This window comes from Lipophrys pholis (genome assembly GCF_963383615.2).
Source record: "Lipophrys pholis genome assembly, chromosome: 19".
NCBI classification, from domain to species: Eukaryota; Metazoa; Chordata; class Actinopteri; order Blenniiformes; family Blenniidae; genus Lipophrys; species Lipophrys pholis.
The window spans coordinates 24,479,718-24,502,847 of NC_137647.1; the positions used below are offsets into that span (position 1 = coordinate 24,479,718).

The window sequence follows — 23,130 nt, forward strand, 5'->3', positions numbered from 1 at the left end:
TTCCTTAACTCCTTTAGGAAGCCTCCTAACACCTTTCACTAACTCCTTTAGGAAGTCTCCTAACCCCTTTAGGAAGCCTCCCAACACCTTTCACTAACTCCTTTAGGAAGCCCCCTAACACCTTTCCTTAACTCCTTTAGGAAGCCCCCTAACACCTTTCCTTAACTCCTTTAGGAAGCCCCCTAACACCTTTCCACAGCCATGAGCCAGTCCGAGGAGCCTGGAGGACAGCGATGGTACTCCTCGTGGGCAACACCACCCCCTGCTGGTTGATGTAACTGAAGAAAGGGCAGACTGAGTGAGAAAACGTCTTTATTTGGATAAATCAGTTCAGACAGTACAAAAGAAAGATGAAAAATCCCAGGTATATTCCTAGAAACAGTCCGATTCAAGTCAGAAAACAGTCGTGTTCAGATGCAAAGGTGAAAGAAAAGTGAGGCTGGAGCACAAACAAGAACAAACAGAAGGTCCCAGCCACCTCCTCTGATTGCAGTGCATGCTGGGTAACTGGGAATGGCCTCCAGTTTTCTGACTGACATCTGCTTAAACCTGCCAGATTTCTAAACACGAAGAGATTGAGGAATCACATCAACCAGGGGGGGGGGGGGGGGGGGGGGGGGGGGGTGGGGGGGGTTAGGGGGGGGGACGGGGACAGAGAGAGAGAGAGATGAATTTATGGAGTCTACAGAGGGAATTTGCTCTGGTGGTGGAGGAGGAGGAGAAGAAAGCAGGATGAAGAAGGAGACACCACAGGATGAAGGTGTAACGTCTTGGATGGTCCCTCCATGAGGACAAACCTTCATCACTGAGAACTCTTATTTTCCAGGTGTTTCTGATGGATGACTATATTTTGAAAGGACCAAACCTGGTGGAGGGGTCCAGATGTTCTTTGGTGGAGGGTTGAGACCACAAACTCTTAAAGGGAATGTGTGACTTCCTGGCTCTCCATCACCCCTGACCTCCTGGGGGGCGGGGATTGTACAGCTAGCTAAGTTTAATGCTACGCTACATGTCGTACTGGTTGCTGGGGTTGGGGGGGAGTGGCGGCGGCGGCGGGGGAGGAGGGGGAGGGGGAGGAGCTGGGTCTTCTGAGGCGGGGGGAGGTGCTGCAGTTGGGGTGGAGCAGGCCTCCTGGACTTCCGGGGGGTCAGGGGGGGCTGCTGCTTCTTCGGGGGGGCTCTCGGAGGGCAGGGGGGGCGCGATGCTGCTGCTGCTGCTGCTGTCTTCACTGCTGCCGGGGGGGCTGCTCTCTCGGGGGGGCTCGGGGGGCGGCGTGGCTTTGTCAGAGGCTGAGGAGGGGGGGTCGGATGGAGGAGGAGGAGCAGGAGCAGCGGTGGACGGAGAGTCGGTAGGGGGATCTGGGGGAGCCACCTCATCTGGAGAGAGAAAGAAGGAGGAGCTTTACCAGCTGGTACAAAGTGCTACACAGGTTTGGACCACTAGGTGGAGCTTCCAAAGCCCCCCAGGTGAGAGAAGCAGGGGGTTCCTGAGTTTTACTTCCACTGGCCACCTGCTGCTTCTGCTACTCACTCCCTACCACACAGCTCAGGTGAAGACTGAAGCTGATGAACTGTGAGGAAGAAGCTCAGAAAGGGAAAAGCCCTCAAACTGCTCCAAAATAAAAGGAGACAAAGTGATGTAAGAGAGAAAAACAACAAGCAGCAACATTCACACATGAAAGCAGAACTCAGCTGGTGTTAGTCTGGTTGCACTTGATGAATGGAGCACAAGTACCTGTCTCCATGGCTGAGGGCTTGTCCTCCTCCTGGGTACCTGAGCTGGGGTTGGCCGCGCTATTAGCCGTGCTATTAGCCGTGCTATTAGCCGTGCTGCTAGCCGTGCTATTAGCCGTGCTATTAGCCGTGCTGCTAGCAGCGTTAGAGCTGCTCTGCTCTGCAGCTTTGGCTCCTGCAGCTTCCTGCTGTTGCTGCTGAGCAGCTTTCTCTGCTTGCTCGGCCGCTTCGCGCTCCCTCTCCTCCGCCCGGCGCCTCGCCGCTTCCTCAGCAGCAGCCATCTCTGCTGCCAGCTTCTCCATGTCCACCTCCACCTTCTGACTGCACAGCTGGACACAGAGACAGAACAGGCTTCACCCACTGGCTGCAGGAGGAAAAGCTCCTCCTCACTGCAGAGATCCACATACCCTCTTTAATTCAGTGTTGAAGGAGTCTGTAGTTTCCAGAAAGCGCCTTTTCTTGTCTTGGTGACGATCCTCAATCTGCAGCAGTTCGGCCTCCAGCTTCCTCTGAAAGGGTGGAGGACACGGGAGGTCAGGAGGGCACAGAGCTCAGGTCTTGTGTGTGTTGGCCGGAGGAATACCTGGTGCACCATCAGGGACTGGACCTGCCTCTTGAGGACCTGCATGCGGCCGGTGGTGACCACGGAGCGGACGTCGGGCACCACGATCTCACTGAGGATGTCGCTGATGAGCCTGTGGTTCCTCTGGAAGCGGGCAGCGGCCGTGTGCTTCACTGAGAAGCCGTCGTCGTAGTCTAGAGAGAGGAGAGAGCTGGAGGTCAGCTCCTGGCTTTCTGAGGCCGCCACTAAACCTCTGTGATGTCAACTTACCGTCGGGGTCTTCGGCAGGCTGGATGCTCATGTATGGCTCTCCTTTGTCCATACGGCTCTGCCGCTGCCTGCTCTCCTCCTCCATGGCGGCCTCCGCCCGGTTCTTGGCATTGACGTAGGCCAGATACGCTGGAGAGTTGTGGTAGGCCTTCAACGAGTCGTTATACTCGATCTGAACACAAGAGATGAGATTAAATGTTGAAATGTGCAAAGATAAGCCACTAAATCCTGGAAGTCTTTGACAGCAGAAGCACCAAACCTGAAGGGAAACACCTCCAGGACTTGCTTTTCCTCTTGAAAGGTGATGCAATTCTAAGTTAGTATTAAAATAATGTCAGTGAACAGAAACCTAGTTGACCACTTGAGAGCAGAGCAGGAAGACAAGCAGTTAGAAAGTGTGGCTGGACCAGAGGAGGACATGAAGAACTGCTTCTGCCTGATGTTCTCCTCAATAGAACACCTGCAAGCCTGCGCCAGCAGAGTCAGCCTAACCCTAACCCTAACCCTAACCCTAACCCTAACCCAGCCACCAGGGCTGAGTGGGAATGCAGTACTGAGGTCTGCTGAGCAAGCTAGAAATAGCAAAGTACCAGTGTCAGTAGTCAATCAGAAAACCACAGCTGGGGAAAGCACCTGGTGTGTGTGCTTGACTTTTCAATGTACTACAATCAAAACTATTAGTACACTAAAATGTTCCTCTTAACTGTTGCGTTCGGAGATGACAGTTAAAGTTTTTGGACGTGACGTTGTCCAGCTGCCAAGTGAAGAAAAGACAAGCAGCTCCGAGCCTAAAGACTGTGGATGTCCAGTACCAGCTCCTGGACGGAAATACTTCTCCAGAACATTCCAGATGTATTGACCCTATTCTGCTCCACCCACTTTCAATAGAGGAACTCTAAGAGTACTGAGGTGTACCAGAGTTCCTCTATGTAAGGAACTCTAAGAGTACTGAGGTGTACCAGAGTTCCTCTATAGAGGAACTCTAAGAGTACTGAGGTGTACCAGAGTTCCTCTATGTAAGGAACTCTAAGAGTACTGAGGTGTACCAGCAGAAAGGTGGGCAGTGTGCCGTCCTCCAGAGACGGAGGATTCACCCTTTGAAAAGACGTGTCCCAGCCAGTCAGCTTGCGCTAGCCGCCATGCTAGCCACCGGCAAGCTACAGCGCATGTAATGCTAACAGCTAGCTGGCTAGCTATGGAGCACCGATCTACATGAGCGATGGTTAAAACTTAATTCAGAGATAAATTGTCAATCCGTTCAACGTCTAGAACGAGCTGCGACTTAGCGAGCAACAACACAACATTTCAGTAGCCCCGCCCACCCGACGTTGTCAGGCAAAACCAGGCGCGGAATAAGCTAAATGGACCGTTATTCCACCGCAACTGACATGTGGTCGTCAGTTAACCTGACAGCATGCATGTCGGTGACTGCTCACACCATCATTTGCGTGGAATACGGATGTAAATGCCTCCAGACAATGCATTTTCCTGACCAGCGTACAGGAGACAATTAGCTGCTGCTCTCAGAGACGAGTCAGGACTGGTTGTACTTCAGGACTGAAGGACTTTTTGGGTTTTAAGCAAGAGTACTGAGAGAGGTTTCCACACGGAGAACTGGCTCGTGGCGGCCAAGCGTTCATTGCGACGGCGCTTTTTGATCCTTGGATGTGGCCTCTCCCTCTCATTGTGAAGTAGAATTCTCTAGCGTTGGATTGTTCACCACAAACCGTCAGAGACAGGTTAGTTTTACCGACTGATGATGTCATGGCCCGGGACTTGGAGTAATATTGTCGGGCGTTTTCACACAGCCAACAGCAGGAGGGTGAATTCTACAGTGAGACCAGCCCAGCTTGTTCTAGACCTCCAGACAAACAGCTGCTTCTCCTCCAGGCTACTAGATATTATTTGGCTCTACGGAGGCTTCACATCACATCAGGTCTGTCCACACACTGTAAATAAAGCAAAGACAGAGGAGAGGCCCCATTTTCTCTTCACAAAGTAAAGTTAGATTATTTTGTGCTCCGGACACGTCATATATTAACATGATATACTATTTACAGTGTTATACAGAGAAACGTTTCACCTTATTCTTAGTGACAGTCAGTAAATCCTGGGAACATGTGGTCAAGGTTTCAAGGTATCAAAATGTGGATGAAATCCAATTCTACGGCCTCCTCCAGAATAAAACCAAAGCAGTCGTATCGCATCTCTTCTTCAACCATCTGTCCCTAAAGCGAGCTATACACTATAGCCCCGTTTCCACAGTGCCCCTTGGTACCGGTGCCGGTCAGGTGGGGGATGACTATCCGTAACCAGACCCGTATCAGTGCCGCGTTTCCATTACACGGGGAACGATTTGAAATGTAGGCGGGGTTATGAACAGTTGCGTAATCATGCAGGATGTGACGCCATAACGGGAGGACATTTTCAAAAAACTTTCCTGATTGCTGCAGAACAACTGATTGGAAATGGCTGCTTGTTGGGAGAACAGCGGTCGTCACGGACCAATGAGCAGACGGCAGTGTTGAAGCTCCTCCCCCTCATATCCGGCACATTGTGCCTGGTAGCTCAAGTGGAGGGGTAGCGAGAAATGGTTACCAATGGTACCAGTTGGTAACGGTTCTGAGTCAGTGGAAACGCACAACAACCGGTTCCGACCTGACCCGTACCGGCACCAAGGGGCACTGTGGAAACAGGGCTTAAGTTCCCGGCAGCACCGTTTAAGGCCACCGTGGATTTTTTAAACTGTCAAAGAATGTGCCATGGTGGCCACGGTGCGGATGAAAAACTCATTAGCCCGTAGCAGAACGGGATGAACGTCACTAAACGTGGCAGCACATGATTGGCCGTAACAGAACCTGGAGGCGGTCCGTAGTGGTACGGGAGGCTTATAGGAAGTGAAGTTTAGTGCGCGTTCTATCACAGTTACTTCGTGTTTTATCTGATCGCGCTGCGCGTCGTCACGGTTCTCATCGCGGAGTTACGGTGTATGCTAGCCGTTTCATCACGTTCAATCGCAGCTCGTCTCGACATGCGACGGGTTGTGGACCCAACGTTTTGCGTTGTCCTCCGGTCTGCCACGGCGCCCACGGTCTGGGAGGAAGCCGGGCCCAAAAGGGAGTTTCAACGACAGAACAGCTTCTACAAGCTCTGCCACAGAAAAAGAAATCCAGAGGTATGAAGGCCACGGGGCAAAGGGGCAAACGGGGCTGCCGGGAACATAGTGTGAACCCAGCTCAACGGGGACTCACCTTCTCAGCTTCATACTCGTTCAGGTAGTCCTGCTTCTCTTCGTCTGTCAGGTCTCTCCACATCCCGCCGATGATCTTGCCGATCTCCCACAGCTTCAGGTCGGGGTTGGAGGCCTTCACTTGATCCCAAACCTTCCGGCCACAGATGCAGAAGGAGCCGCATGGTGCAGACACAACAAACAGGACATCAGCACTTCCATGGAACAAGTCATGACAAGTTGGGCAAGGTCGCAGGAGGGAAAACAGAGCAGGAGTCACTCAGACCCCTTTCCCAGCAAGGACCCGATGCTCGTTCAGTGCCGAGTCGCTTCAAATCTCACAGCTGCTCAGAACCGGTTGCTTTTCCATCGACAAGAAGTCGAGTCAGAGCCACGTCAGTATGCCACTGCACACCGAGCCATAAGCACCACCTTTTAGGGCTGGGTTGAAAATTAAAAAATTAAGATTTTCCTTTGAATGTCCCAATAGATTCAGAAAATCCTAAAACTGATGATGTAGTAGGTTTTACAGTCTCCTCCTCTGAGTCTGGTTCTGCAGGTTTCTTCCAGTTACAAAGGGGAGTTATTCCTAACCACAGGCTGATGGTGAAATATTGGGTTTCCCTGTAAAAGTACCCTGAAATGATGTTCTTGTATTTGGCGCTATATAAATAAAGTTATTTGGTATTGGGTTGCAAAGAGAATAAGGGCTTTACTTTGAAAATGTACATTTAAATTTCTGTTAGCCTGCAATGAGTTTTATACTGAGACATGCTTCAGCGCTTCTTTCCTGAGCTGAACTCCTCCAGTGTCGTCCAGACAGTGTTGAGCCTCGTTAAGCCTTTTCACCCTGTCCTGCCTCTAAAGCAACAAGGCTATATAACTAATATATAACCCTCATATGGAATCTATGTCACACAGACAGGAACTGGTGGTTCACTGGTGGGTTCGATTCCCAGACAACACAAGTTATTTTCAAAATATATTGAGCTCATTTCAAAGATGCAGCTTTGATTTGAGTTTTTTGACCGTCTATCCTCTAGTGCAGGGGTCTTCAGTTCCAGGCCTGGAGGGCCGGTGTCCTGCAGCTTCAGCACACCTCAATCTATTGATGATGTCATCACCAAGCTTGTAATGAAGCCCAATAAGGAGCCTTATCGCTTTCAGGTGTGTTGCAAGTGTGCGAGAGCTGAACCATGCAGGACAGTGGCCCTCCAGGCCTGGAACTGAAGACCCCTGCTCTAGTGGGTCTAGAGATCATTTACATTTAACAAAACTCTATAGTCCTTGAACTTGTTCATTCTGCTGAGGAGCTGGTGGAGGCTGCACTGGATTCCTTGAACACAGGCCTGGTCCAACAGGCTCTCCACCACTTATTCTGCTCCTCAGTTGCAGAACACAGGTCCAGGAAGCTATGGGTCTCAGCCGCACTCCGCCACGGCTTCATTTTAGTCTCCTTGTTGATATAGTCAAAGACCTATTTACACACTCGGCTGCTCTGTGTTTCCACTGGTCTCGTTGGACAAGGACCCCACCCCCAGCCTGAGACGAACTCTGTGCTTCGCTCTGACCCGGCAAAGACTTGGCTCTGGTTTAACACCAGTTTTGAGAGGCTGGAGCCGGGCGTAGGCGGTGGAAACACAAACAACTGGTACCAAGTTCTGGTACCGGCTCTGGCTCCAAACTAGCACTGGAAGCAGCTTGGTGGGAAGAGGGGCCGAAGATGACGAGGAGTCAAAGGGAATGAGTTGTTAACAGGCAGTGAAGTGAAGGGCTGAGATGTTGAGAAAAGCATCGATGAGACTTTTCTGGACTTTACAATCTAATGCAGCATTCCAGGAGACATTTAAAGCTCTGAAAGGGGAAAAGCAGGCAGAGTGGGAAGTAAAGAGGCAGCCGCAGAGCTATCGCATGGAAACTGGAGGAAATGGAGTAAAGAGGAGGCTGCTGAGAGGCAACAGATCTCCACGAGGTGGTGGTGGTGAGGCGTCATGGCTCGGCTGTTTTTCCCAACCCTCAAACCCCTGCAACGTTTCAGGGGGATGGGAGGACAAGCAGTAAAAGCAGACACCGTGGATGGGTGTCTTACCTTCCTGCTTACCTTCCGGCTGTACCGCATGTAAGGCATCAGCGGCTTGTCTGGAGGCTTGGGAGGCTTCGGGACGGTGATGCCCGAGGAGTTCTGTGGAGACAGGATGGGGGGGGGGGGGGGCAGAGGGACAGACCAGAGTGAGAACAAAAAGCCCCATTTACACATCGCTTTCAAGTGAGAACACTGAACTTGCCTTACGTTTTGGGCGAGGCCTTACACGAGGGCAAGTGCTCAGAGCCACTGAAAACGCAACTTTTTCAAAACGGCCCGCAAGGTGAAACTTTAAAAAGAATTGTGCTATCTACAAAGAAACGGGGGGAAACGCCATTTTTCTGAAACGCTGCTATTGTGCATGTGAACCATGGCTGTAGTAACTAGCAACTCTGCACGTGCCCAGTAGAGCCAATCAGAACCGTGTTCCCTCCAGGGTGTCAGGACTCCCAGGACAAATTCTCCTGGACTTGGTAGTTTTATTTTGACAGTCACTGTAATAACAATCCAACTTGGTAGTTATATTTTGAAAGTCACCATAATAACAATACAGCTTGGTAGTTTTATTTTGACAGTGACCATAACAACAATCCAGCTTGGTAGTTTTATTTTGACAGTCACTGTAACAACAATCCAGCTTGGTGGTCTGTCCACGAGAGTCCGTGTTCTCACAGTGTTCATGTTTAGAGCTCATCGTTCTCTGCTGTGTGTGTGTGTGTGTGCTTTCGTTACTGAAACAAACAGCACCAACTAGAGGCCAAACATGCTAATTACATCGTTTACAGCGTTTGTCGTTACCGTGGAAATGGACATTGTTTTCAAAACTTTATTGTGCAAAATGTTTTCACTTGAAAATGGATTCTAAAAGACGACGATACACACTTCAGAGTGGATACAGCATGTTGGTTCACTGGGAAACAGTTTTGAATTGCTCTGATCACTGCGATTATCTCTCCAAACACAAGAGTTTGTAAAAATCCTAAATAGTCTAAACATGGAGGAGAATCCCCCCCGTGATGAACTCGGGGAAGAAACCTGCGCCGAGGGATTTTCATGACTTGTAATTTCTAAAGAGATCGTTTGTGAACATGTGCTTGTGCACATGTACCATCAAAACAGTAGCTGTCCTGGCGAATGCCGTTTAACCACATTTCCATTAAAGTTTGAAGTATCGTAGCGTTTGTTTCTCTTAATTTAACATCAGCTGCTGCTAACGGCTGGTGGCAGAAGTCACCAGTTAACAGGGGCACCAGTGAAACCAAAACACCAAATAGTGATGTACGATTGTAACACAATTCACATTTTGTACTATAATAATTAGAGCTGATATCCAACGGGGAGTTGTAACTCCACTCTTCCATGTTCGCTCTGCAGCAGGAGATACAGATTCTATCGAGGGGATGACTTATGCATGAAGAGGAAACGCTCTGGTGGCTCCGCCAAAGCCACGGTGGTACTGGATTGTAATAAAGAACACACAATACGGAGTCGAGGAGAGTAGCTACTAGTGGAAAAGCACCATAAAACTTTTAAAATGGACCAGCGAGCCGGTTTACAAAGGTGAGACACCTGCACTAACAGAAACCTGCAAATCCATCAGTCAATCTACAGAATCCGGATTTAAGGGCGCCTCTGGTGGTCAAATAATTACACTGCAGTTGAGGTCATAATTTCTAAGTAGATAAATTTCACCTTGCAAGCTGAATGTTTGACACCCATCATAAGTAGTCTGCACGCGGCCACACGGCCTGATCAGACCATCAAAACAACAGACAAAGGCCTTTTCTTTAAACTTACTTGTAACTGGACAAACGTCACAATGAGGGCAGGAGAGTTTCTGTTGGAACACCTAGGTTGCCTCATTATTGTGTAAAACAGTTTAAAAGTAACCTCTGTGACATAAGCGTGAGTATGTTGTGTGACTTCAGTACAGCTACTGTAGCTTCTGAGTATGACTCAGCGTAAACGTACTCCAAGTCATTTCTACTACCAGCTTCATTAAATTCAGTTACGATGTAAAGAATTAATGGAGGAATTACATTAATCATGACCAACTGTTGAGTACTGCCGGCAATCAGCAAGTATACAATGTTAACGTTTTCTCACAGCAGCGTCCGTTCTACCCCCCAGACCAAACTTAAACTGGAAGGTCATCTGCAGTTTGGGGTCTTTGGAAGTTATTGTAAAATAATGACGAGCTGGTGGGCTCCATCTCATTGGCCCGGCACGTTAACATGCAGAGCATGAATGAATCAAACAATTCACGGCAGTGTACTGTGATATTACAAATGTTCATTTACCAGGATGATACCTTTGTGATGTACATGGTGCAGCACTGTAAAATGAAATAGGCTAACAGGTGGTCCAGAAACAACATGCGTCATGCACAGGCTGGAAGAGCCTGAAGCACAGAACGTCCCGGGTCTCCGTTCAACCTGGACATCCCATCCTGTCCTTCAAGAAGTGTTTAAAAAGACATGATATATGCTGAAACTGTAATTAGCATCAGTGCTACTCCCTCTCGTCCTTCATCCATTCATTACCCTGCTGGAGCCTCCGGAGCTCCCTCCCAGCCGGAGGTTGTTGTAGGCCAGATGGCTGTAAGGATTGTAGCCCACAAACCCTGGGGTGGAAGGCATTTGCTGATGGAAGACAAATGAGACAAAACACGAATGAGAAATGGCTCACAAACAAGAGAGGGAAGAGGGCAGGAACAGAAATAAATAGGGAGGGTAAAACGTGAAGAGATATATACATATATATGTTGAGTTCGTTTGCTTGTTTGTTTCCATGAGCTCATCATGCAAGAAAACAAAGAGAAACAAAGGCAGGAAGTGGCTGCATTCAGCAGGTCAGGAGCCCGACGTGTGAGTGGGACTGGGTTCAGGTAGGAACCTTCCAATGTGTGCAGAGTGACAAACCAGTGTTCATCAGGACAATACCATACACAAAGTTAGATTTTGGTGTTTTGAATTGTGAGGGTACAATGCTCCGAGGTCTACAGAAAGTGTGTGTGTGTGTGTGTGTGTGTGTACTGATCTGTGATTGGGAAACAGTTTTCAGCCAGTCAATAGATTTGTGTGTGTCATTTAATTGCATCTGCAAAGTGATGTATTCAGATGAGACGAAGGTATCCTGATTAAATGAGGCATGTAACTGTAACGTAACTGTGTCCCAGCTTCTTCACACTCTGCTGCTGAATGGAAGCAAATGAAAAGCACACACACACACACACACACACACACACACACACACACACACACACACACACACACACACACACACACACACACACACACACACACACACACACACACACACACACACACACACACACACACACACACACACACACACACACACACACACACACACACACACACACACACACACACACACACACACACACACACACACACACACACACACACACACACACACACACACACACACACACACACACACACAGCCTTTACAGAAGTGGTGGTGTGACAGGGAGGAGCAGGAATGAGAGCCATGATGGAGAGCAGAACAAGAGTGGTGGAATCCTCCATGTGGTCAGACAGAGAGAGAGCTTTAAGGCAGAGGGTGAACTGAGCGAATAAGGCCCTGGGCAGGGAGGGGGGGGGGAGGGAGGGAGAACCAGTTCAGAGGGTTGAATACTTACTGTGGTGGGGGCCGGGGGAGGGGGCGGGGCATATGAGGGTCGTTCTGCGTGAAACAGAGCAGAGAAATCAATCAGTGCATCGACATCGTGGCCACATATGAAGACAAGTCACCAGAGAAGACTCAGTTTAAAACATGATTTACAGGGTTCAGACATTTTTTTCACCAGATTTTCAATAACTTCACTAAATATCCATGACCAAAGCACATTGTCATTGTTCACTGAAAGGTCATTTCATTTCAGTGTTCAAACATCAGGTGCTTCTCAACAAGAACATATTAAATGTATTAACATAAAAATATTTGCTGTGCATTTCCATCTGCTCATATTTAACAAAGAAAAAATGGATTATTGCCCACTTTCAGCAGAAATAAAACAATAATGCAGTCCATACACCTTTCACTTTGTGAACAATTCTCCAGAACTAGGAGGTGCAGATCTGTGAATCATGTGAAACAAACTTCACCGCAGTAAACTGACTGTAAATCCAAGTACTTAACTTGGCCAATCCTGGGTTGGTTAGATTTTCATGAAATTGACATTTCACAGTCAGAAAGAATCATTAATTATCGTCATTAACGATCGTGTCTCAGTGGTAGAGTCGGTCGTCCAATAACCGGAGGGTTGGCGGTTCGAATCCCACTCCATCAAACAGTCATTGTCGTTGTGTCCTTGGGCAAGGAACTTTACCCACATTGCCTTGTATGAATGAATGGTGCATGAATGTTGGTGGTGGTCAGTTGGTGCAAAATGGCAGCCAGGCCTCCGTCAGCAGCCCCAGGGCAGCTGTGGCTACAACGTAGCTTAGCATCACTGGTATGAATGAATCTGGACGCGCTGAGTCAGCTCGAAAAAAGCGCTATATAAATCCAAGCCATTATTATTATTAATTACAATGACTTCAAATCCAAGGGAAAAGTTGTTTTCCATACATTACAAGTATCTGAGCACTGACACAAGCACCATATTTCAATAGATCAGAACTTAACGGTTGTGCGTGGCTTCAACGTGAGACTCGGAGGAAGTTAACGTAAGCTCAGACCGTTACCACGGAGAGCGAAGACTTGAAGTACATTCAGATGTCAATTTGTGATTGGACATTTCGCTCACAGCCAAGTTTCTGTCAAAGCTTTTCAAAGTGAAATATTCCATCTAACAGATGAACCTGTCATCTGCTTGACCGTAGTAATCACACTCATCGTGGCAAGGGTGAAAGGAAATGGTGTGAAAGTGCCGGCTTGGTTTATGAGTGAACTAATTCACTTGTTCTTGCTGATATGACCTGCTGGAAGAGTGAACTCATGTTAAAATGCTGTGTGCACTTCTTACCCATTCATTTCTGAATTGTGGATTTAAGAATATTTTGTAATCAAAGGGGATCCAATAGGGGAAGAAATATAAATCCTCACATTGTCAATCAAATTAATGTTTGAGTGGTTCAGTTGTCACCTCCATCCTCTGGACCTTCTCTGCCTCTGTATTTACTCTACTAACCTGCGGATCTCTTTTTTCAGCATGTTACAATGTTCAAATTAAAACAGCTAGACAATCCTGTTATGATTCTACATTACTGAGGACAAAATGACATTTTCAATGTTATTTTTACATGTTTATTTCATTTTATGTGAATTGGACAGAGCATATTAATGTACAAACAATCTTGTGAATTGACCAGGTTGCTGTAAATGATTGTCCTCTACTGGTGACTTACTAGAGATAAACAGTTTAAGAAGAGGAAGTCATAACATGTGGATATATACATGATCAGCTGTTTACAGTCATATGGATGGAAGCAGTTCACATTAATCTGAATCTATTTTCCATCAATCTTCTGGATTTATTTTCTGAATGGTGTCACGTTGGGCGCGATGATATTATAGAAATATTTTATATAATGGGAATACAAACAATTCATTCAAGATAGTTCGGTTTATACTTCCTGACAGTTGCGTAGACGTCTAAACTGTTTATTTTCACCTATTTCACACTACAAGAGCCTTTTTTGCTGATACTTTACAGTACAACAGAGGAGATTTGCTCTTCATTATTGATTCAACCTGTAACTGATCATTGTTATGAAACCGAACAGGAGATGTTCTCCTTCCACTGATCAATACTCAACCGAACAGGAGATGTTCTCCTTCCACTGATCAATACTCAACCGAACAGGAGATGTTCTCCTTCCACTGATCAATACTCAACCGAACAGGAGATGTTCTCCTTCCACTGATCAATACTCAACCGAACAGGAGATGTTCTCCTTCCACTGATCAACACTCAACCGAACAGGAGATGTTCTCCTTCCACTGATCAATACTCAACCGAACAGGACTGATCAATACTCACTGGACATGTTTTCAGCTTCAGCAGATTAACGGCAGCAGACAAGCTCCATGCTCATAAACCTGAAACACACCACCGGTAGAATGAGGTTAGACACGAACAGAAGGGATTTGGTAGCAGAAGGGAACTTTAAATGCAGTTAAAATGAGAACTGAGCAGAACAATGAGCGAGCTAAGGCAGTTAGCATTAGCATTATTAGCAGATCAGGCCGTGAGCTGCTCACAAAGACATTTCGACTGATTTGTAGCTTCGTGTGAGGAAACTCCTCCTTTCACTGCACCGAGGAGGGTTTTCCTCACAGGTATTGACTTAAATGAAGAAGCTCGCGAAGTGTTTGAAAAAACCGTATCGAAGCTAAGCTAACGCATGTAGCTAACAGCATCACCAAGCAGCAACATTTTGATCCTTTTCACTTTAAAAACTGAAGTTTATCACTCTCACGGTGAACACTTCCGTGTTTTTGAAATTAAAAGTGTGTTAAAAGACTCACTGAATCGTCCTTTGTTCCTGTAGAAACGCCGTTTGTTCCCGCACACTGACAGGATGTGACGTCGGGCTGGAGTTATTTCACAGTAAAACGGAAGTGCCTCAGGAATGTAAAGAATAAAGCTGTCATCAAGGTTATTACTCCGGTCATTACGGTGGTCATTACTCTATAATTACTCGGTTATTATTGTACTCTGTCACCGAAGGTGCGCTTGCTGTGGGCCAGGACCTCATGGAGGACTGAGGGACATGGATGAATCAACGAATGAATGAATGAATGAATGAATGAATGAATGAATGAATGAATGAATGAATCTTTATTTCGAACATACATACAAAATAAAAAGAATGAAAGATAAAGAAACACTTTAATGTACCTCGGCTGCCACATAGGGGCGCCGTTTCCCTGCTTTTGGTCTCCCCCCTCTCATTCTCCTGTGACGTCCAGGGGGTGTCGAGCTGTGGCTGCAAAATGATCTGATTCAACGTACCTGAGATGCAGGTGGAGCTCATTCACCTGATGACCCACAATACTTCACTGGGCTTCAGACTCCACTCAAAGCAGACTCCAGTCAGTTTCTGTGAGATGCGGTTGATCTTTCAGATGTTTTCATGCTCCAGACTAAGTCTGTAGTCTTTTGCCTGCAGTAAGAAGAGCCCACCAGCTCTCCTCAAATCAACTCTCTGATGGGGACTCCTGACTCACTCTATGATCCCACTGGAACCAGCCAACCAGTGATCCAGCTCTGCTCCTTTCAAAGCAGTCTCAGCTGCCCGCCCGCCTGCAAACCCTCACCTGGAGACTTGACCTCCACCGAGATTCGATCCTGAAGATCTTAGTCTGCAAACCCACCCTCAGAGAAACACCTGGATCTGCAGACCCGTCCTGGAAAACCCACCCAGACTCACAATATCGATCCTGGAATTCCCCCCGGATTCTGCATCAGTCCTGGACCCCAGCTCAGATCTCCGCTCCCTCAGCTCTGCTTTAGACTCTCTCCACTTGAATCTTTAATTAAAATCACCTTAAGCCAAGTTTCACGTGACAACACCTAATCCGTGAAAAAAAAGGAGTGTGTTTACTTCAGCAGCGGACACACTGACACCATGTAGTTAGTCTGCCGGGCCACAGGAGGGCGCTGTTGCTTGATTTTCTAAAGAAAGCACACAGATGTGTGCAGAGAACAAAATGCTATAAACATGAAGAAAATGGACAGAAGCAGCATTCTAGTGGACTGATGAGGAATTAGGAGCTATCAGGGAGAGTCTCAACTATTAAACTACTGATGTGAGCGATAAAACTAGAATACGACCGCCAGTCAAACCACTACGGGTCGGCCATGTTTGTTTACAGGCGCATGAGCAGAAGGAACTATTTCCAATGCGAGGGGAGGTGGGATGAGATGAGGGTGTAGTAACAGGCTCCACCTCCATCAGTCTCTGCAGGAGGGAACAGCGACCGTGAAAGAATCTTTCTGTAAAGTCCGTATCTTGGCTTATACGACATGAAAGATGAGACAAGACGAGTGGTGACCTTTCTGGAAGTTTACTTCTGAAATGCAAAACCAACACTGAATACACGGACAACTTTGCATCCCAGAATCCCTTGCGCAGGTGTCTCTTAAAGTGACAGTACCACTGTAGTCATACACATTACATCTCCCCTTCTTTAAGATGAATTTTAAATTTATAGTACCAAAATCAATTGTTTCCTTTTATCTCTGACCCAAAACATCAGGATAACTTTCAAAACATTGCTTCAAAATATTTCAAACAGATCTAATATTAGGCAATAACTGGCAACAATATATTTTTAAATTGACCAATCCCTTCATTCTTTCCCCCAAATGGAAAAGAAAAAAATTACATGTCTTTGTTTGGTCTAACTTTTTGTTTCAGAACAAAATGTGTGGCAAAACTGTCACGGAAAATGAACGTGCAAACTCCGTTATAGCTGTTATACTTATAAGTCGAGTTTAGCTGCTGGTTTGCTCAATCTACGAGAACAAGTTACTCTGGACCCTAGTTCAAGAGTCGTGTAGAAGCTGGGGGCTCCTTGGTGGTAATGTCAGAGTCCTCAGTCTTTGCATTTTCATCAGGACCCACGTTTTCTGGTGTGGCCCTGGAAGACATGGACAGCAGGTGGCGCCTGTTCCTTCTGTAACGCTCACCTTGAGCAGTCTCCACTATGTAAGACCTGGGTGTGGAGCTGGCACTTCGAACCACAGCTTGCATAGTCCATCCAGTTTTGTGAGCACAGGTTCCCCTGGACTCAGTGGGGGGATGCACTGCACTCCGTTTCTGTGATTGTAGAAGTGTGCCTGCCTGAGTTTGGCTGAGGCATCAGCCTGTTGGATGTTGTCCATATCAGGCCAGCTTGGTTTCAGATTGTCCTGTTGAATAGGCAAGGTGGCCCTGAGTTTCCTGCCCATTAACTGTTCAGTGGGGCTCGCTCCAGTGGAAGAGTTGGGGGTAGCCCTTTATGTCATGAGGGTTAACAGGGGGTCGTTCTGTCTCAATATAGTCTCTGCAACCTGGACAGCCCTCTCTGCATGTCCGTTGCTGTGAGGGAAGTGTGGAGATGACAGAATGTGGATAAAGTCATACTCCCTACTAAAGTCCTTCATCTCTGCAGAGGCGAGCTGTGGTCCATTGTCACTGACTAACACCTCTGGGATACTATACCTTTCAAAGGTAGCTTTAAGTCCAGTTACAACCTGGCTGCTAGTAGTTGTGGGGAAGTGGAGTATTTTCAAAAATCTAGAAAAGTAGTCAGATATAACTAGGTAGTTCTGCTTTTTGAACTCACAAAGGTCTATTGCTTTTTTCTGCCATGGCCTGGATGGGAGTACACTTGGAAGTAAGGGCTCTTTTCTCTGTGTGTGTCTATTTTCTGTACAGTACTGACAGTGTTGCACTTTAATACAAATGTCCTGTCTCATTTTGGGCCACCTTATCGATTGTGAAGCTCTTTCTCTGCATTTAGTTAAGCCTTGGTGCGCATCATGGATTCTGTTTAGGACCATCTCTCTCACAATACAGCTCCCTCTCACAATCAGGCCATCTGGTTCAGATAGTTCTCCTCTCACATCATAGAAGTCTCTGACTGACTCTGGAACATTGTCTATGTACTCTGGCCACCCTGATCTGATAAAACTGCCAACAGTCTGTAGCTGTGGATCATTAACAGTACTCTCTCTGATCTCACTAATCCTCTGAGGTGGAGCTGGTACATGACGTATGACTGCATCTTTGTGTGCTGCAATGTCCTCATGGGAAGTCTTGTCTCCAAAACACTGCTCTGGACCCCTAGATAAAGCGTCGGCTACTGCTAAAGTTTTACCTGGTGCATACTCTGCAACAGCACTAAAGCGCATGAGTCTCATTAACAGTCTCTGGCACCTGATGGGAACGTTGTCTAGGTCCTTGCTGTTAATCAGGCGTACGAGGGGTTTGTGGTCTGTTACCAGTCTGAAGTTGTCGAGTCCAAACAGGTATTTCTCGAACCTCTCACACGGCCAGACGCTGGCAGGGCACTTTTTTCAATTTGAGCGTACCTGGTCTGTGTCGCTGAGGCATCTGGACGCATAGGCTACGGGTTTCCATTGGTCTCTGTGCTGCTGAAGTAGAACAGCTCCCAGACCGTATCTGCTTGCTGAAACTACAGTAGGTTTGTTAGCATCATAAAAAGCAAGAACAGGGGCTGTGGCCAATAAGGCTTTGTGCGCTGGGCCGGCTCCCAAACCCACTCTAGATCCTTCTTTAGCAGAGTTTAGAGCGGCTGGCTCACTGGAGACAGTTCTGGAACATATTTCGCCAGATAATTCACCATACCCAGGAACCTTTTGAGTTCGGTGACGTTGTGTGGCTGAGGAAAGTTCTCAATTCCTGCAACTTTGTCTGGATCAGGACGGACGCTGTCCCGGTCAATGACATGTCCGAGAAAATGAATCCTGTCCTGTCGAAACCTGCATTTGTATTCATTAAGCTTGAGTCCGGCAGCTTCAATGACTTTAAGTGCTTTTGCCAAGCGCCGGTCATGGATCTCCTCGTTTCCTCAATGAATGAGGATGTCATCCATGTATACTTCAGTCCCCTCAAGTTCTGCCAGAGTTTCGGCCATTTTCCTCTGGAAAATCTCTGGAGCACTTGTGATCCCGAATGGGAGGCGTCTGAAGGCGTACCTCTCAAAGGCAGTGATAATTGTTGTGAGCGTCTGACTGTCCTTGTGCAGTGGTATCTGGTAAAACCCACTTGCTGCATCTAAGTGAAGTAAAGACTCTGGATCCAGCCAACTTGGCCAGGATTTCTTTGACGATGGGCAGGACATATCTCTCACGCTTCACTGCACGATTAAGCCTCCTGAGATCTGCACAGCAGCGCACTTCCTGCCTATTGGGTTTGAGCACTGGCACCATGGCTGCACACCACTCTGTTGGCTGAGTTGCCTTTTCAATGATGCCTTCACTTTCCATTTGATGTAACTCCTTCTTCACAGGTGGGACAAGAGGAAGAGGGATATGTCTGGCTGTATGCACGGCGTATGGCTGGGCAGCTTCCTGTAGAAGTATCTTCACTGGCTCGGTGTTTAGCAGTCCACTCCAGCCAAAAACTGTGCCGACCTCATTCACTCTTTTTACAAGGCCCATGACCACTGCCTCATGACGTCCCAGTAGACAGTTAACTTTTCCATCCATGACATAAACATTAAATGTGTACTGCTTCTCTTTGTACTTTGTAGTAGCCTCCAACAGTCCCATGCATGTGAGATCCCCACCTGGGCTCACAAACCTGCTTTTGGGTGTTTGCAGTTTAGTTGTTGCCGTTATCATTTTGTATGTGCTCTGATTGATGACTGTAACGTCTGCACCAGTGTCTATTTTAAATGTTGTTGGAACATTGTTTATTTTTTAGTCTACAGTTCGATTGTCTTTTTCATTTTTATTGTCAATTTCTCCAAGAAAATATGTCTTCTCTGCTTCTTCAGTGATTTCTCTCACTGCTTTAGAATGACACACTTGCGCCCAATGTCCTTGTTTATGGCACTTATTACACTTGCTTTTGAGTGCAGGCCATTTCTTCATGTCTGAATGCCTGGGCTTACCGCACCTCCCGCGGCCCTCCATCTGTTTGTCCCCTGTTGGCAGCTTGGATGCGGACGTGGTCGGTGGCGCCATGATGGGCTGCCTGTGAGAGGTCCGCTCTGTCGCCGCACCATGTTCAGCGCCAGTGCCTGTTGCGCACTGGACTGCATATTGACGTGTTTGCTGATCTCCTGTGCTTGGCGAACTAGCTCGATTACTTCATGTAATGTTAAGTCGGCTTTGAGTTGGAATTTACGAGACAGCTCTTCATCTTGAATGCCTACGACAAGGCGATCTCTGATGTGCTCGTCCCGCTTTGAGCCGAAATCAAATTTGGGTGGTGTTTCCACCGCAGAGGGGAGGGTTAAAATGTAGGCAGGGTTTGGAGCTCTGCAGACATGTGACAGTGCAACAGTAATCTCTGCCGGGGCGACAGATCTGGACCTTATGAATCCTCTGTTGTTGTTTACATCCTTCACTTTGCAATAGTTGTTTAGTTATTTTAGTTTAATTTTTGCACACAGAGCTGCAGATGAACTTCCGTGTTGGTTCTTAGAGAGCGAACGTCACCCCAGCTTTGTGACACCACTGCCTCCATGATGAAAAACCTTCCCTTATATACACCCAGCGCCACTTCGTGGTCACATTTGGCTCCGAAAGGTACCATCCACAACTTTTGCAGTGCGGATCCACGAAACCCCAAACCGCAGAGTACCGAACCGTACCCGAACATCGTGTGCAGTGGAATCGAGGCTTTAGATTAAGAACAGCAGTGTTACTAATTTATGGAATCACAGGAGTGCCAAAATTCAAAGGAAGTAAATGTGGAAATATAAAGAGAATCAATAATACAAAAAATATACAAAGGTAGTCACATTCTTTTACTATTTTGTCTTTGCTTGATCAGGTATGCACTTGTCCCCTTGAACAGAAAGACCCCTCACAGCCCTTACTGATTTGCATTGTATTGCTTTTGTCTTTTCCAGACGGCTTGACTCATCCAGTAAATGCAATGACCAAAAGCAAATGGAAAAGACAAAGACAAAACAGGAGAAGCATTGACAAAATGGAATAAGCAAAGACAAGGTAGAAAAAGAATATGACTACCTTTATATATTTTTTGTATTATTGATTCTCTTTGTATTTCCACATTTATTTCCTTTGAATTTGGCACTCCTGGGATTCCATACAAATTCAGGCCCTAAAACCGAGGTTTCAAACTCAGGTCCATGTTTTCCATGTCTCCCTCCCCTGAACGTCCTGATGGTTCATCACCATGTTCAGCATAAAGCCAGATAACGAGCTGCTCATTGCAATCAGCTGTGTGAAAGCAGGGATACGTGGAGAAGAAGCAGGGCTGCAGTCCTCCAGGATCTGAGTTTGAGACCTCTGCCCTAAAGGAAAGCCTTGTTCAACAACATGGCACTCCACTGTAGTTCTGGTTGGAAAATAACCACTGGGATTGAAAACACAATATAGAATTACCGTGAGTCTGTCAAAACCAAGGATCCACTGTCTTTAAAGCTCCACCGAAAATGTCTGAATCCACCATCAGCAGCAAATTTAGAAAGATCTTGAAAATACACTAAAATATTGGATACAATTCAAAAAAGTCTCATCTTAATGTTGGGTTTGAATAGTGCTGCAGAGTACAAAGGAAGATTGCTTGCCTTCCTCGCATTGAGTTTCATCCATGATTTTTGCATATGTAAACTTCTTTGACAATAATTTGCAAAATCTCTATTTGCAAACTGGTGAAAGACTTTTGTTATGGCTCACTTGGTTTGTGAAGGATCTCTATGAATGTATTTAGGACAATATCGGACAAACAAAATAGACCAATATAAAACAATATAGTACAATATAAGATAATATATGATAATACAGGATAATTTAGGACAACATAGGACAACTTAGGGCAATATAAAACAATATAGGACAACATAAGATGATATAGGACAATACAGGACAATTTAGAACAATATAAGACAACATAAGATAATATAGGACAATACAGGACAATTTAGGGCAATATAGGACATCATAAGATGATATAGGACAAAACAGGCCAATTTAAGGCAATATAGGACAACATAAGATAATGTAGGACAATACAGGACAATGTAAGACAACATAAGATGATATAGGACAATACAGGGCAATTTAAGACAATATAGGACAATTTAAGACAATATAGGACAATATAAGATAAAATAGGACAATGCAGGACAATTTAAGACAATATAGGACAATTTAGGGCAATATCAAACAATATAGTCCAATTTAAAATAATGTAGGACAATATAGGACAACTTAGGGCAAGATATGATCATTCAGGACTTCAGCACTTTTCTGTCAATTTGTGTGTCAGCACTCCCAGTGTGTCTTCAGGGCCCTGCGTCCTCCTAATAGAACCCATAAGAACAAGAAGAAAAGTTGGCAGTGACGTCAGCCAGCTGCCGAAAAGAAAAGGCTTTTTCGCCAGGACTGTTCATACTCCATGAAGAAGCTGTCTAACTCGTATGCCACACCCCTCATGAACGGCCACGCCCCTAACTTCAGGCCACGCCCCCTCACGGCAGGCACACTTCTGTGAAGCAGCGTTTTAACTTTTCAGCTGCAGCTTATTTCTTTCTTCAAATGTTCTCTGGACTGTTTCAGTAATAAGAGAGTTTTCGTCTGAGCAGCCCTGTTGGTCCAGTTTTAACTGCAGGAGCTGAGCGATGTGTTCAGGAGCATCAGTAGTGAGGCTACAAGCTAAATATGATTAAAATATGACTGATAGTCATGAGCGAGCTGGAACATGCCAGAGCAGCACACGGCAGAGCAGCACACGGCAGAGCAGAAGTTTCAGCAGAGCAGCTCCTACACAGAACAGCCAGGACGGTTGGAACAGCTGAAACAAGTTTCTTCGTCCAGAAGGAGCTGGAAGAAGGAAATGACGTCATTTTGTTCAGCAGGTCTCTGAAGTGCTGAACTTTCTTCTTCTTCTTATGTAGTTTGAGGCGGCATTCACACGGACCCTGGTACTTGAAAATACTGTGATATTTCTCTGCGTTTGGGCACATTTACACATAAACGCAGCTACGACTCGCCACAAATGAGGATTCCTGAAAACTGATATCTGGATAAACTCCATGTCTCCGGTTGCATCTAAAGGGGGGGCGGGGGTGGAGATTTACATCAAAATTCGTGACGTGGTGTTTTTTCCTAGGATTCTGATTGGCTATCATGGCTTTATGCTTCTTGCTACACTGCCCCCTACAGGTTTGGCTGCACATAGCAGCTCATAGCAGTATATGCGGTGCGCGTAAATGAAGACTTTTTTTTTTTAAAGACAGAGGGGGAAATGTCTGCTTTTGTAAAAACCCTGGTACGTGTAAACATGGCCTGTGTGCCAGATCGTCTTGGTACTTCGTGTTTCACATCCAGCGACTCTGTATCCTCCTAGTGTTCCTGTTTTCTAGTTTTTGGACTTCTGCACTTCTCCTGACCTCGGCTTGGATCTCCCACCGGAAACCCTTGTTTGCTGCCTCATTCAGACTTCTTAATAAACTCTTTTGAGCTCATCTCCGGTGTTCCAGTCTGAATTTGGGTCCCGTCCTGGTCTGTGACAGTCTCATTCAGGGTCAAAGGTCAAAATCGACAGCATGAATTGATGACTGTACTTTT

At 46.5% G+C, this 23,130-nt stretch overlaps 1 protein-coding gene across 2 annotated transcripts; it reads right to left on the reverse strand.

The window, feature by feature from the left end:
• Positions 1 to 296: 296 nt before the first annotated feature.
• Positions 297 to 14,462, reverse strand: LOC308124554 (SWI/SNF-related matrix-associated actin-dependent regulator of chromatin subfamily E member 1-like). Of its 2 annotated transcripts, none has more exons than XM_080487621.1 (11): positions 14,379 to 14,462; positions 13,891 to 13,949; positions 11,545 to 11,588; positions 10,421 to 10,519; positions 7,896 to 7,976; positions 5,817 to 5,948; positions 2,566 to 2,737; positions 2,317 to 2,489; positions 2,141 to 2,242; positions 1,735 to 2,062; positions 297 to 1,376 (listed from the first exon to the last, which is right to left on the reverse strand). In XM_080487621.1, exons 2-11 carry the CDS (start codon positions 13,895 to 13,897, stop codon positions 1,006 to 1,008), a joined length of 1,509 nt encoding a protein of 502 aa, XP_080343747.1. In that variant the 5' UTR covers positions 13,898 to 13,949; positions 14,379 to 14,462; the 3' UTR covers positions 297 to 1,005. The 2 variants fall into 2 exon arrangements, with proteins under 2 accessions (XP_080343747.1, XP_080343746.1); XM_080487620.1 differs by having other exon boundaries at positions 7,884 to 7,976; positions 14,379 to 14,442.
• Positions 14,463 to 23,130: the final 8,668 nt, after the last annotated feature.

Coding starts and splice junctions, on each gene's coding strand:
- LOC308124554 (XM_080487620.1), bottom strand. Junction 5,949..7,883: donor GCCGGAAGGTAAGCAGGAAG/GTAAGACACCCA, acceptor TGTGGCCGGAAG/GTTTGGGATCAAGTGAAGGC. Junction 2,063..2,140: donor TCAACACTGAATTAAAGAGG/GTATGTGGATCT, acceptor CTCTGTGTCCAG/CTGTGCAGTCAGAAGGTGGA.